The 16,135-nt window shown below is 41.5% G+C and overlaps 1 protein-coding gene across 2 annotated transcripts in view; it reads right to left on the bottom strand.

The window, feature by feature from the left end:
* Positions 1 to 12,808, bottom strand: part of GABRG1 (gamma-aminobutyric acid type A receptor subunit gamma1) — a 59,241-nt gene extending 46,433 nt beyond the window's left edge. The window contains exon 1 of one of the 2 annotated variants that reach the window (XM_061346153.1): positions 12,716 to 12,808. Coding sequence is in view for 1 of the 2 variants with exons in the window: in XM_061346152.1 (XP_061202136.1) it covers positions 11,599 to 11,690 (92 nt within the window). In the remaining variant the exon portion in view is untranslated. Of the gene's footprint in view, positions 1 to 11,598; positions 12,018 to 12,715 lie in introns of those variants that run through there. The other variant, XM_061346152.1, reaches the window with a different exon arrangement.
* Positions 12,809 to 16,135: the final 3,327 nt, after the last annotated feature.

Raw genomic sequence — 16,135 nt, 5'->3', positions numbered from 1 at the left:
AGATCTCAAATAATTATCATCTGTACTCAAAGCATCAGATATTCTTTATCCATCAATCTTCTCATACAATACAGAGTTAATTTTCTCTTCTTGAAAGTTCATCCAAATATTGATATGCTCTGACCACATAACTGCTGCCCCTACTCCTATCAAGTTGCAGCCCAGAAATCAATTAAAAATTTTCCTCTTATCTCTCTATCTAAATACAGGTAATATTCTGTGTCAGTTCAGAGCTGCTGGATTCTCAGACATATTCACCTTGATTAGTACAGTGATCTTATTTTGACTATCTTTGTAAAAACAGCTCTTTACGTCCATATACGATCACAAAAATATTCTTCCAATTTTGTAAATCCAATGGAGATAACTACCTATTTCTGCATCCCTCTCTTATGCTATACAATAGAGAACAAGAACCTTGCACTACTCACAGGAGAGCAATACAGGATCCAGACCAGGATGCTTAGAGCTTTCTCCCATCTGGTGTTTGAAAATTCCAAGGACAGGGATCCCACAACCTCACTGGACAACTTATTCCACTGTTTAATTATCTTCACAGTGATTTTTTTTTTTTTTTCTTTATACCCAGTTGGAATTTTCCCTGTTGCAATTCGTCACCATTATTCCTCATCCTCTTACCATGCACTATCTCAAAGAGCCCACCTCTGTCTTCTTGATTACCTCATCACAAGTGATGGGGGCTACTGTTGGGTCCCCCAAAAAGCCGTTTATTCTCCAGGCTGAACAGCCTTCTCCTCACAGGGCAAGTGCTCCAGCCTGATCAGTTTGGTAACCCTCTGCTGAGCTACCTCCAGTTTAAACCCAAGACTGAATGCAGTACCTCCATGCAGTTTCACAAGTGCTGAGCAGAGGGAGGCGATAACTTCCCTCAACCTTGTGAGCATGCACCTGGTCACACAGACCAGGAGACTGCTGCTCAGGTGCCATGCTGCCCTCCAGGAGCTCCAGGTCCCTTTTGGCAGAGCTGGTCCTCAGTCAGCTTGTCCCCAGCCCATGCTGCTGAGGGGACCTTCCCACCCAGCTGCAGGACATAGCATTCATCACTGATGAATTTTATAACATCCCTGTCAACCCATCCCCATAACGCCCTCAGAAGAGCAACCCTGCCTGCAAACATATGAACTTGGTAAAAACAATCTTTCAATATGGGGGAAAAAGTACATTGTCTCCAGGAAAAGCTACACTAATATTATTATTCCTGCTGCTCTGAGCAGCTCCTGCTCCACAGCAAACAAGTGAGGAAATAAGACACACTTTTCACTCCTCTTTCTTAACATCAATTATTCCACATTCTGATTGCAAACTTGCAGAAAGTGTGGCATGTTATTTGTTTTGGCTTACAAGAAGTGGGGACTATATTGATCATAACACCCACATTCACAGTGTAAGTACACCTTTCCCTGTTCCAAGAAAATCATTACTACAATATCTTAAAACACATCTTGCCTAGGAAAGTACTTGAAAGACTTGAAAGTCTTCAGTATGTCCTTCCCTTTTTCTAGTAGAAACATTTCTAATTCTAGCTGAAAAATTAGTATGGGACCTTATGCTAACTATGTTTTAATCTTAAGAGATCAAGAGCATTTTGTCGTAACATTTTTAGATAAATGTATCTTCCTCTACAAAATATCTTCCAAGGTAAAACTTCCAGCTATTGCATGCAACAAAAAAAACACACCCCAAATTTATCAGGATATTATAGTCCTTAGCATAATCTGTACCGCCTTGACTGAAACTGAAGTATAAAACTTCTAAAATTCTTAGGAGATTTATTTCAGATAGAATCTGAACAAAACCTAGCAATGTAAACTGGTAAATCTTATCTTCCCAGTTGGCGAGTTTTACTTTCTTCGTGGGTTTTGGCCAGACCATGCAAACAAGTAATTAAAATGTAAACAGCCATATTTCACTGTTCATCCAGAGCACACAGCAGGAAATGAATGAAGACTCAGAGAAGAAAATAAAAAAAATAATGCTAGCAATTTATAGAGCCTAAGTAGATATAACTGAAAAGGAATAAATGGTACTAAATAAAGCACACAAATATCCCTAAACTCCTAAGGAAGAGCATGATGATGAAAAGGAATAACCTCTCTGGATATCTGAAACATGTGCTAACCACCACAGTAGTATCAGATGTCCTGGGAGTTTCAGACTAGGATCATTACACAAAGACAGGCACACATAAATCCATGTGCCACATGTCAGCACCCCTCTCCAGAGACTGCAGATCTCTATCTGCACTTGACTGATGAAAGGTTAATTGTCATCGAGTTCAGAATGGGCTGATACACTGTTGATGGGTTAAGTGCCTTGATCCAAAAAACACTTTCCATAGTGGAACTAGACTTAAAACAAATCTAACATAAATGTATGCTGAGAACCATAACCTCAATAAAAAGCAGCTACCTTAATTAAATGCCATCCCACAGTCAGTAAAATATTCCTCAAATTGCAGAGTCAACTTTCAAGTTAGGTTTCTACCTTAAAATGTCACCAGCATCTCAAGAAATAGATAAAATTAGCTCTCCTTAATAAGACATTTTTGTTATTTATACTGCTGCTATTTCAACATATTCATGTGAACATTTGTTCTAACCAATTCATTGCATACTTCCTGCAAAATCTTCAGGTAAATAGTAATATACTACAGCCCTTCATAAAAACAAACTTATTTGAAATACTTCCAGCTTCTGGTACACATATAAGCAGGAGGTAAAGAAGTATGTATAGACAGAAGTAGCAACAAAACCAGAACTTGCACTGAACTATGCACCATAATTGTGACATGCAGGTGAATCTGGCTTAAATCATAGAAAAAAAACACACAACTAAAATAACAAGGAAATGACAAAAAGAGAAGTATCACTGCTGTCAATGGCTCAATGTCCATCTGGAGACCAGCAACGAGTGGTGTCCCTCAGAGATCAGTGTTGGGACTGGTCTTGTTCAACATCTTCGTCACTGACATGGACAGTGGGGTTGAGTGCGCCCTCAGCAAGTTTGCCGATGAAACCAAGCTGTGTGGTTCGGTTGATACACTGGAGGGAAGGAATGCCATCCAGAGGGACCTTAACACGCTTGTGAGGTGGGATGATGCCAACCTCATGAAGTTTAACTATGCCAAGTGCAAGGTCCTACACCTGGGTCGGAGCAATCCCAGGCACAGCTACAGGTTGGGCAGAGAAGTGATTCAGAGCAGCCCTGAGGAGAAGGACTTGGGGGTGCTGATCGATGAGAAAATGAACATGAGCCAGCTTCAGTGTGCGCTTGCAGCCCAGAAAGTCGACCGTATCCTGGGCTGCATCAAAAGGACCATGACCAGAAGGTCGAAGGAAGTGATCCTGCCCCTTTATTCTGCTCTCATGAGACCTCACCTGGAGTATTGTGTACAGTTCTGGTGTCCTTAACATGGATCTGTTGGAACAAGTCCAGAGGAGGGCCATGAGAATGATCAGGGGACTGGAGCACCTCCCATATGAAGATAGGCTGAGAAAGTTGGGGCAGCTCAGCCTGGAGAAGAGAAGGCTGTGTGGAGGCCTCATAGCAGCCTTCCAGTATCTGAAGAGGGCCTATAGGGATGCTGGGGGTGGACTCTTCACTAGGGACTGTAGTGACAGGACAAGGGGTAACAGGTTAAAACTTAAACAGGGGAAGTTTAGATTGAATATAAGGAGGAAGTTCTTTACTGTAAGGGTGGTGAGGCAGTGGAATGGGTTGCCCAAGGAGGTTGTGAATGCTCCATCCCTGGCAGCATTCAAGGCCAGGTTGGACAGGGCCTTGGGTGACATGGTTTAGTGGGAGGTATCCCTGCTCCTGGCAGGAGGGTTGGAACTAGATGATCTTAAGGTCCTTTCCAACCCTAACCATTCTATGATTCTATGGTTCTGTGATTGGGTTCTGCTGAAATTCTAGTCTAGCTGTCATTAAGCCATATGGACTAATCTAAATGTCAATGATATTAGTGAGTGACTGTGCAAAGAGGTGAACATAGTCTGTAAGGGCTAATGTAAATACCCAAACCACGTAATAAAGAGCTTGTTCACTCCCTCTGCAAGCAAAATCTGTCTCCTCCACTGTAATTTATTGTGTACTAAATATAACATATAACTTTCACAACAGGAGTATTCCACCTCTTGTCAGATGATAACTAAAATTTATGGCTGTCAAAGTTGTTCCCTGATCGATGGAACTTCCAGGCCATCAGTTGCATGGCCTTAATTGATAAGATCCACAGCTCATCTGCAGCAGGTCCCATACAGTCCAGTATATATTCAATGGCTGTCTGATGGTGAGGTCAAGTAGCTTTCTTGCCCAGGGAAAACACTGAGGCGACTTTATCTTTAAAACAACTATATCTCTTGTTCTGCCATGTAACTATGGCATTGAACAATGAAGAAAAAAAGTTGTCATGACTTACAATGACAGTTAGCCACTTAAATTAATACTTAATACTATAACTTTTACCTAATGTAAATTCCATCAAGCCAAACTTTATTCTGAAAGATAAATTGGACCATAATATTAAATTAATAAGAATAATACTACTTAATCCCTCATGGTGTACTGCCTTAAACAAGAAGAAAACCACATTAAATGAAAGAACTAATGATCTATTTAAGACCTCAAATAATTTAACCCAAAGGGATGGATTTTATGTTACCCTAGATCTTTCTTATTTACTATGTCTGTCTTCCCAAAAAAAAAAAAAGTAATTGCATATAAATGTAGAAACACAGAATTAGTAATTCACATCTCACCAGAGATGATGGATGCTAGGGAGGGACTCTTCATTAGGGACTGTAATGATAGGACAACGGGTAATGGGTTAAAACCTAAACAGGGGAAGTTTAGATTGGATATAAGGAGGAAATTCTTTCCTGTTAGGGTGATGAGGCACTGGAATAGGTTGCCCAGGGAGGTTGTGAATGCTCCATCCCTGGCAGTGTTCAAGATCAGGTTGGACGAGGCCTTGGGTGACATGGTTTAGTGTGAGGTGTCCCTGTTCATGGCAGGGGGGTTGGAACTTGATGATCTTAAGGTTCTTTCCAACCCTAACTATTCTATGATTCTATATCAGTCCCAGTTTAAAGGAAAAAGTCTTCTGGAAGTGGAAGAAAGCTATCTATGAGAGTTTCTGGTCAATCTGGGAAAACAGTTAAGAAATAAAAGAATACTGGGGACAAGAGTGAGAGGCAAGAATTATCCAACTCACCCTTTTAGATCCAGAGACTGGGTTTATGTTAAGAATTTTTCAGGAGATTCTCTACAAGAGAAATGGAGTGGACCATACCAGATAATACTGACCACCTTTACAGCAGTGAAGATAAAGGAACAACCTTCTTGGATACATTATTCAAGAACCAGAAACACATCAGAACAGAGAAAAAGTATGGCGTGTCAAGTCTTCGGGACCCACACATATGAGACTACATCGATCATAATTTGGACTTGTATAATAATAGGGGTTGAATCATGGAATCAAAATCTGTATCTGAGATTGATACAAAATGTTACTAATGTCTTAAACAAGAGTGATTGTTGGATCTGTACTCAGCTACCTAAATCAGGAAAGAGACTGGGTATTCCTTTAATTGGCCTCCCTATCCCCCTTTAAGACAAATTGGAATGTAGTGACATGGAAAAGAATTTGAGGATCAAGGCAGAAAGCAAAAAGAAACTGAGATACAGCAGAGCAGTACCACAGCTAATCCTGGGATAGATTATCTCAATATTATGAAGTAGTAGTAGATTATCTCAGTATTATGAAGTGGTAGTAGGAAAGTTATATGCCATATCTGCCATTAATAAGGCTAATATTTATATAATCTACCCATTTTTGAGGTCTGTTCTTCAAAGAGAAAATGGAAAGGGTTTACAAAATGGTTAAACAAAGAATTCAATATTTTCTTAAGAAACATAAGTATCTCACTCTGTTTACTTTTCTAAAAGGAAAATGTAAGCTGCTGATCAAGTTGCATCTTAAACTACAGTATACCGGGGAAATACTTCTAGTAGTAGTTAGTATAACTGTAGCATGAATAAATACAATTCAATGGGAATTTCCACTTTGCGTAGAGTATCTCCAATTGTGACACATTTATATAAAACTTTCATTTTGGACTAGAATATTTATCCTGCAGCAACTGCTAGGCATACAGCTGCACTGCAACTTCTCATTTCCAAGAGGTGAGGAGGTTTCTCTGGGCAAGTAACATACAACATATTATGAAAGACTAATCTGGAAAGAGAAAGGCAGCATCAGGATGGTTTCTGACCAAACTGCTGATTTTCTGTAAGAATTTTCAGGATTAATTTGAGGTGCTCTGAGTTCATGTCAAGGCAAAACTTGGCAGAGGCACGTAAGGGCAAGGAAGAGTTCTGATGATAACATCCGCTCTGTTAAAGAGCAGATGGCTGCAGACCACAGTCCACTCCTGAAGAGCAGCGACAGCCATTGTCTGCACCCTGAGACTGCCCTGCAAAAACCAGAGATACAAAGCAAGACCTGGATTTCCTCACAAAGAGATGGACATGGGATCCAGCGGCTGAGCCAGCTGTAGCAGGTGCTACTGAGGGAAAAAAAAATAATAATAAAAAAAAAAAAAAAATCAGGCTTTTTCAGCTAGCAGGAGAAGGCAGGAGATCCACTGGCTAGAAACTAGAGAAACCACAGACTAGAAATACTGTACAATACTTCTATGCAGGGACTTAGAACAGTTATACTGAAGCAACAAACCTGATGCACAAGCCAGGGTAAAATCTCCAATTTTGTTTATTTTAGTAACAGACCTATTATCGCAACAGATCCTACTGACTTGAACATCCACCAATGAAAGCATGCTTTAGAAACTATTTCTTTCCGTCTTTATCATAACACTTCAGATTTTTCTCTTCTTTGAAGAAGGTTCTGTTCTGGTCAATTCCTGATGACATTTCTAGTCTCTCCAGTTACTTCCAATAGTTCAGTATCATTGCACTATTTACCATTTTAAGTTTAGTTATGTAGATCAAGTTTCTACACAGGCCAGTAGGCCACTGAACTCACCACACTATTTTCAGTGTTTTTAAAAGCCTCTACATGTGTAAAAAATGCAAAACTGGGACTTCCATGTCATCTCCGGGTTAATTCAATTGCATTTGAATTTCTCCTTACAAATATTACCATTCAGAGAAATGGTGAAGGAATAAAAATTAGTGTTACTGTCATCAGCCATCATCTGAAAGGTTCCTGTCAGTGTGCTGACATTTATACTGTCATTTATAATTACCACTTTCTCTCTACTGCTTTTTACCAAATAAGTTATGATATTGTTATTTTACCAAAGTACAAGCTCAATTGAGTATTTGTGCAAGAAAGGGCTAAAGAGGTAACTAAAGTTCTAGTACTCTTTTAAAAATGGTACTGCTAAAATGGCTCTTTGCCCATCTTGGGAGATGCTCACCTTTGATATTCTGCAAGTTCAACATTCATGGCTTTTTTAGTGTGTATATATATGTATATTGCACCAGCCTGGTGCAATAAACACCTGAAGAAAAGTACAAAGATTAGTGTCTATAGAGCCATTGCACTGTCTACTCTTTTATATAGGTCTGAATCATGGGTCATCTACTGTCATCACCTGCGACTCCTCCAACGCTTTCATCAGCGCTGCCTCCGTACAATTCTAAACATCCATTGGACTGACTATATGTCTAATGACACTGTCCTCGAGCAGGCAGGGGTCACCAGTATCGAGGCCATATTGCTGAAATTGCAGCTGTACTGGGCAGGGCATGCCTCCAGGATGAAAGATCACTGCCTCCCTAAGATCGTGTCTTATGGTGAACTTGCCACAGGTTGCCGCAAGAGAGGTGCCCCAAAGAAGAGATATAAGGACTCCCTGGAACAATACCTTAGCCTTGACCATATTGACTGCCATCAGTGGTCCACCTTGGCCTCCAATCGGGAAAATTGGAGACACACCATACATAATGCCGTTGACTCCTTTGAGAACTCACGCAGGACTAGTCTCAAGGAGAAAAGAAAACATAGAAATCGTGCCCCACCTATACCACCCAAGGAGACCTTTCACTGTGTTTTTTGCAGCAGGATTTGCCTAACTCACATTGGCCTTTTTAGCCATCAGCTCGTTTATAGTAAGCGTGGGTAAAGCCCTTTCCAAATCTTCATTCGCGAAGGCAAGCCATGATGATGATGATGATGATATATGCATATATATGACAGTACAAACCAAGGCAGCTCACCTTCAAAAAGTGCATATGCCACGTCCATTTAAGTAGTCCTGCCTACTGGCTGAAGAATCTCAGTGTTGTATTCTAACCAGATTATCACAATTCCTCTACAGCTTTGAAGTAAAAACATAGATCCTCCAATCGCCCGGTAACTTACACTGTGGCCAGATTTACGTATCCAGACAAAAGTTGACCAGTCAACAAGTGCTCACCTGTAACCTTTCTATCCAGCTCAGAAAGGCTTGAATTGGTAGCAAGCACCCTTGATACCTCTTATTAAACATCAGGCATATTTAACAAGCATAAAGTTAAAAGTAGTTGAAAATATAATTCAATTTGCTGTAAGAGCCCTTTTTCTAATGGACTGCCACAGCCTGAAGGTTTCCTTTTAATCCATTGTAAGAAAGTTATGTGCAAAGACTATAAGTATTTCTCAAGATTTATGTCTTATTAAACTTAAGAGTAACAAAAAAAAAAATTAATAAACTTTTAAAAAAATAAACTATTTTAAAACACTGGCACTGCTAAATTACAAGTTATTCACTGTCACATTGTGAACAAAGCATGTAAGAGTGAGTATAATAATGAATAAACATCACAGATGTTCAAATGAAACAGTAAATCATTATTATCAAGCACAAAGAAACCCATGTTGTTATGAAAGGTTTAACTCTCATCCAGGAATTCGTATGAGAAGAAAATGTAGGCCATATAATGTAAGTATTTACCTAAGAGATACTTTGAAACAGAAAAGAAAATATTGACATTTGCACCTGCTGACAGTTACACTGCAATGGATCATTTATAACTGCTTTTTCGAACATCAGGTTACAAAACTAAAAGGAAGATATGGCCAAAAATTAAGTTAAGCTTACAATATACTTCTAGGCATGCTGACCAGCACATACCATTTAAAGCAGTATAAACCAGAAGAAATGTTCTAGTTACACTGCACCTGTATGATTAGAATTAAGGAAATAAAATTAATTATATTGTCAGCTCTTATGCTCTCCCTATGAATTATCTGTTTACTGGAATTAAACAAGAATAATGGCTTTGCTGAACATTTAGGACTGAAGTGACTGCTTGCTAACTACTCTTTTCCTGCACATACCTTGTAGAAAGGCTCACAGTCCAGTTTCTGCTACAGAAGTGATGTCAACTATGGACACAAAAAAAAACAAACAGTCCTTCAACATACTGTCTCACAAAGTGACATCAAGTGCATTCAATATTCTGGTCTGTTTGTGCTTCATGTGCACAACTAGGGAATACAGCTGGTTTATGGGACAGAGTTCAACTCTGGTGAAGTTCAGTCTAATGTCACACTACACATTTGGGGGCAGTACATTAAAAGGATAAACTCTTGGCTGGACTCAGCTTTCAATGTGCTTGCTTAGGCTCTAGCTCCATGTGTTAAGTAACTTTACTCATACTCCACACAAGGTATGTTGTGTATAAACGCATACTAGCAAAAGTATGTGTTGAAAAGGTGGGTTGGCTCCTACAAGGTGTTTTCAGAGAAAAACCAAAACCAAAACCACAGAATTGGTGCAATATGGTCTGTTCTTCAGAAAATCATTACTTCTGTGTTTTAGTTTGAACATCAAGGAAAAGCTTGGGCTGAAAATACAGAAAGGCATTGAAAAATCAGAAAAATAGCATTTCCATCCTACTTTGTGGCAGGCTACTAAAGGGCACTAGAGCTTTTGAGATCTCTGTGAACACCCCTGAGTTGTAATGCACTACATAGCAGAGAATCAGTATCTGAAAAACATTATGGTCACTTAGAAAGAAGAAAACATTTGCAAAAGAGAAAAATCTCTCAACCACCATTTTCTAATGTAGCCTCTGAAAGAAAGACAAGCCTGAAAATAGTTGATTCAGATATACAAATATTTATACCAAAGATTCCATTTTATCTGAGCTGTTCTGGAATACACAATAAAATAATGCAAGTAAAGACACCTCTTGTTCTTACTGAAGACTTCTTACCAACTTATTTATGAATGCTACTGTTAATGAGATGCGTACATAATAAGCTACACCCAGTCCTGTAATCACAACCACACTTCAACAAACAAACAAAAATTACTTTATTTTTTTCCCAGCCAGTCCTCCTTTGTAACTAAGACTTTGGACTGACAAATTAGCATTCATATTCTTTTTTCTCAAACCACTGGATAATTTCTTTCATACCTGAGGTACAATATGATCATTAAGAAGCATTCTGAAGATGCACAGCTGCACTGGTATCATTGCATCAATGCTTTTGAAAAACATTTCCATAACATACCAAGGTTTTAAAAGACAGAAAGATTAAGAAAAGTACAATCAGTAGTGTTTCTGACTAGGTTAACACAGGCAGCCTTCTGAAGATGAGAGATGAGCTGAGATCAACACATACACGCAGACTGATAAATCATCATTCAGTATGGGCAAGGGGTCTAGAGTATGATGGACTTTAAAAGATGTTATAATGCATTTTATGGTGGTTTGTTTTTTTGTTGGGTTTTTTTTTTTTTTTTTTGTTGTTTTTGGTTTTTTTTTGACTACACATTTGCATACCCTCTTAGAATGATAATTTAGTCTATCATTGAAAGGAAAGTCACACTGACCAACAGTCAAATGCTCTTTCAGTGCTGCTTTTTGATTTTTATGAAAGTATAACCTGTGGAATGGTTCACATTAGCTCTGAATTATTAATGGAGTTGAATGATCAAATTGCTCTTCGTTAAGTTATTATGGGTACTAACCACACATTTACACAGCGGTACCAAACTGTTGTTTCTCCAGAGTCCCCGGGATCAATTTTACAACTCTCCCTCAAAATGCCCGTTTCCAACTTCTGGGACTTGAGCAGCTGCCCGGCACCGTCTCCCTCCCCAGGCTGCGGAGGCTCAAGGCGGTGCCGTGCAGCACGCCCCGGGGCACAGTCAAGAACTAACGGCACCGTGAGCACTATTCCCCCCACCCCCCGTCACCGGCCCTTGGGGAAGGACCTGCCGAGAAACCAGCAGCACCTCGGCCGCTCCACAGCTAAGCTGCAGCCTTCCCCTCCCTGCGCCAAGCGGAGCCCGGGCTCACCAACTCGCACAGCGAACAAGTGGGATGCGGCCGAACTTTTACTCTGCCGGTGCCAGCTTCTCCCGCAGCCGCCCGCTAGAGCTGCCGTCGTAGCACCGGCACCTTTTGGGGCTTAAGTTTGGCTGCCGCGTAGCACGTCCCCGTCTTCGTTCACTTCTCCTTCTCCTTCCCCCAGCCCGGGGCGCGATGCACAGGTAGCGGAGACCCGGGGGGAGCGTGCTGGCGGTGCGGTACGGGGGTCCCCGCTGTACTCACCCGCTCCCCAGCCGCACGGTCAGCAGCAGCAGCAGCAGCCGGGCCCCGCGGCGGCGGCTCCAGCGGGGAGCAGGGCTCCCCCACGCATCCATGAGCGGGAAGGCGCTCTCCCGTCCCCGAGTTTTCTCCGGAGAGGCTGGGGAATAGCGACCCTGCCAATCCCACCGTTCTCCCCCCCCCACCGGCACACGGCAGGCAGAGGGAGGGGAAGGGGGAAATTAAATAAAAAATCAAGCACCCAAACAGGTAGGAAGCCACTCTACAAGGACCGAGCAACTCGCCCAATAGGCTCATCAGGTTGCTCCATAAATTATCCTAAAAATTGCTGGGCGAATCAATCCCTAGCAGAGGTGGAGCCTCCTTTACTAGAAGGGAAACATGCTTGGGAGAAAGGGCGGCATTGATTTGCTATTTTCTCTAAAGAGGGAGATAAATCTCATCTATATACAAAAATATAAATGTTAAATATGTATTTACATATATATATGTTTGAATCTTTGTATTTTTAAAGCTACTGAGAGAGTGGCTTGCAATCTGAGAAGCAACCCCTCGACCCTGCCAAACGGAGAGCCGCAGGCGGGAGGAGAAGCGCCGCGGCTTGTGCGCGGGCACCCGCGGGGACTGCGCGGCCACGCGTCCGGCACGACTGCGATTCTGAGGAGGGTGGCACCAGCCGCGGGAAAGGGGGCACCCTCCGGCCCCTAGTCTGTCCCCAGGAGAAAGGGCCCACCCCTCCAGCCATGGTCCCCAAAGCTGTGCTGGAAGCAGGCGGCATGCTCGGTGCGCAAGTGCAACCGCGGGACTTCCGCACACCCTAGAAACGAAAGTCGCGCAAGCCCGAAGGCTGCATGCTGCTCTGCGCTGCCGCGGAGCGCCCCCGGGGGGGGGAAGGGGGAAGAAAGCGGTCGGTGCACGGTGCTGCGCTATGAAGTGAAACGTGCCGGGGCTTGCTACAACGTGCAAATTGATTTATTTGCCCCCCCTCTTTTCTCCTCCCCCCCCCCCCCCCTTTTTTTATTTCCTCTTCTCATTTCCCTCCTTGCTGCTCCGTTTTCCTTCCTCTTTCGGGAATCCGACGGGGGAAAACAGCCAAAAAAAAACCACAAAACACCCACACCCTAAACCTTACACAAAAAACAAACCCGAGGCACGAAAAGCATCCTCGGCGGCAGAGAGGCTCAGAGGTTTGACGCCTGCAGCCTTCTCCCGCTGGGACCAGGGGTAACGTCCCGCCGGGACTAGCATCTAAATAGTGCCTATGTCCTTGCACAGCTTCAGGGTTGGATGGACCCTGAATCTCGCCCCGGCCTCGGAAATGTCCCGCCTGAAGCTCTCGATTGGGGAACTCCCAGAGTAACCTGTGCTGTGTGATTCTCAGCACAAGGAGCAAAATATTTTATAGTCGTCTTACTCATCGTCATTCTCTGAATCAAGATGTATCTGCACAGAAATGTAAATAATTCCCCATTCAGTGTTTATTCCGACACAAGGCAATGTTTTGGTTTGGGTTCTCCTGCTTTACACATCTTCATCTGGTTATTTTAATATACAGCGTATAGCTGCTTTAATGGTTAAAGGAACTCATCACGCTTCAGAGAGCTGCAGTGCATTAAGTGAAAATTCAACGACTTGAAAATTAATAGCCAGTCCTGGGGGTACTGGCAGAAGGTAAAGGCACATATTAGTGTATGACCTGAGGTCTCTTTATTGGTGGATTAACACTGCAGGCAGCATCCTATCATGATGGCAAAGACATGAGCTCAGAGGAGAGAATATGCATTTATTACAGAGTAAGTGCAGAAGTAGCTTCCCTGCTGCAGCTGGTGGTCCTGGCTCCAAGGAATGTCACTGCTGTCCCCCTCAGCAAGAAAACAAGCACAGCCTGTTCCCAAGTCCCTTCCTCTCCAGAAGTCCTTTTGACCTGAAAATAATCACAATCCTTAGGTTTATTATGAATTGAACTGTCAAACTGACCACATTTTGCAAAATGTGTAATGAACACTTCATATGCCTTTGCATTCTGATGTTTATGGAGCCATTAAAACTCTTTACTAGTCTATAAAATTTCACCCTGTCACTAAAATAAATTAAGCAATTGATATGAATACTGAGAAAGTTTGATGCAAGAAGTTTAAGGGTACTTACAGGATTACAAGGCATCTTTATTCTATGTGAGTAGCTTGGAGCATTGATTTATAAACATTTAATTTCACCCCTGTGTAGGTCCAGCAGCTAGCTAGCACTGAAAGAGGTGGAAGATTACAGCTAAAATAACAGGTAACATGGATAGTGGAAAAATACATTTTTTCATTTGATTTTTCTGGCTTTAGAATACTAAGGCGCATTAAAGTGCCATTGAAAAGAATTTAAAATAAAATTTGTACCTATGAGATTTCTCAAATGACACAAGATTATGTCAGAACAAGCTGGTTTCATAGAATCAGAGAAAAGTTAGGGCTGGAAAGGACCCTAAGATCATCTAGGTCCAACCCCCCTGCCATGGGCAGGGACACCTCACACTAAACTATCACCCAAGGCTCTGTCCAACCTGGTCTTGAACACTGCCAGGGATGGAGCATTCACAACCTCCCTGGGCAACCCATTCTAGTGCCTCACCACCCTAACAGGAAAGAATTTCCTCCTTATGTCCAATCTAAACTTCCCCTGTTTTTTAACCCATTACCCCTTGTCCTATCACTACAGTCCCTAATGAAGAGTCCCTCCCCAGCATCCCTATAGCCCCTCTTCAGATACTGGAAGGCTGCTATGAGGTCTCCACACAGCCTTCTCTTCTCCAGGCTGAACAGCCTCAACTTTTCAGCCTATCTTCATGCAGGAGGTGCTCCAGTCCCCTGATCATCCTTGTGACCCTCCTCTGGACTTGTTCCAACAGTTCCATGTGCTTTTTATGTTGACACCAGAACTGTACAAAATACCCCAAGTGAAGTCTCACAAGAGCAGAGTAAAGGGGCTTCAGATAGTGTTAAATCTGAATTTTCCTTTTACTTTAATGTAAAATATAGAATTCTACCCCTTACAAAACTAGAAAATGATTTTTTTCCATAGTAAGTAAAATACTTAAGGAAACTTAGGTGTTAAAGTACTGAGAAGCAAACAGGATAGCTTGCTATCCTGTAAAAATAGTAAAACTTCTCTAACTACCAGAAGAAAACTTGAAGGATAATGAATCATCTCAAATTGTCTGTGCTTCAAAGGAACAAAAGAAGCAATACGGAAAACTGCAAAATAGAAAAGAAGGCATTGAAGAAAAACAGAGGAAATTACCTAAATGAGCGTCAAAAGGAGATGCTGATCCAGGTGACAGTAAGTTACCAAGGCCTCCTGATACTCATCAGCCACTTGGTACTGACACAGCTGACCTAACAACAATATTTAAATTATCAGTTAAAATCATTATCTTCTGCTGAGAGTAGGAGGGGTGTCTTTAGAAAAAACCCCAACAAAACACAGAGGTGAAGAAAGGGGTCAGCACTGGCATTTCAGGCCTGCTAGGCATCACCTCAGAAAGAGCAAATTAAACAATGTTTAATGTGCAAGCAAAGCTGTAGGATTTAAAATGCTGTTTTTATTAAAGGGGTGCAGACCAGAATGGCTTCTGCAGAGAAAACCACTGCCTCTAACTTCTTCAGTCATGTTTAATGAGTCTGTGAATAGAAGAACAGGGCTACATAATTCACTGTCTTTCAAACCCTTTTTAAGTCTATCAGGTATTTGTTAAAGGAGCTGCATAGTTAGGGGGTGAATCAGATGGTAATGCCGTATTTCAGAAACTGCTTGAGACTACTGTCAGAGTGGTTAACTTTCCATATTAAAAAGATGAATTGTGAGTTCTTGCACATCTGCTCTTGAGTTTACTTGATCAATTCCTTACTAACGTAATGGTTTTAAAGACAAGAAATAGAAAACTTTACCGATGAAGGTTTCAGTTTAGTTAAGTCTATAGAAAAAATAGAGAATACTGATTAATTGATCATGGTAGAGAAAATTAATTATGGGATGTGAAATAATGGTATGTTGGCAAACATAAAAAGAAAAATAATTCAAAGGCTGAATTTGGTAATGCTTTTAGGTACCTAAATGTAAACATCACATCTCAGCTCTCAGCTCTGTTGCTAACTAATAATGGAAGATCCAGAAAAATCATTTATATTTAAGTGTGATATTTCTCCAGGTCTCTAAAGCAGCACCCATATGAACACCCAGAAGAGCACTAGTTCGAGCAGCACAACAACTAAATTCTGCCCAAGCTCATCTGAAACTTTTCTCTACCCTCCAGCTTTGAGGAATGCAAAATAACAGGATAATCAAATGCAATGTGAAAGTCCTCTAAAACACAGCCAGGGTAGATTTCCTCTTTCCTAACTTCTTAGAGGTGTAAGAATTTATTTGGATTCTATACAAATACACTTAACCCTCAGGCACTGTAAGGGGAATGAAGATACTTAGCACAAGTTTCTGATTTCCAGTCCGGAAGCCACCTGTTCAACTTCAAGGTATCTACAATCTGTAATGCATC

The sequence above is a fragment of the Neopsephotus bourkii genome, unplaced genomic scaffold (assembly GCF_033783945.1).
Source record: "Neopsephotus bourkii isolate Nb327-2 ecotype Australia unplaced genomic scaffold, CSIRO-AGI_Nbou_v1 NB_259, whole genome shotgun sequence".
In the NCBI taxonomy this organism is placed as follows: domain Eukaryota; kingdom Metazoa; phylum Chordata; class Aves; order Psittaciformes; family Psittacidae; genus Neopsephotus; species Neopsephotus bourkii.
This window is presented reverse-complemented; position numbering and strand designations above follow the sequence as displayed.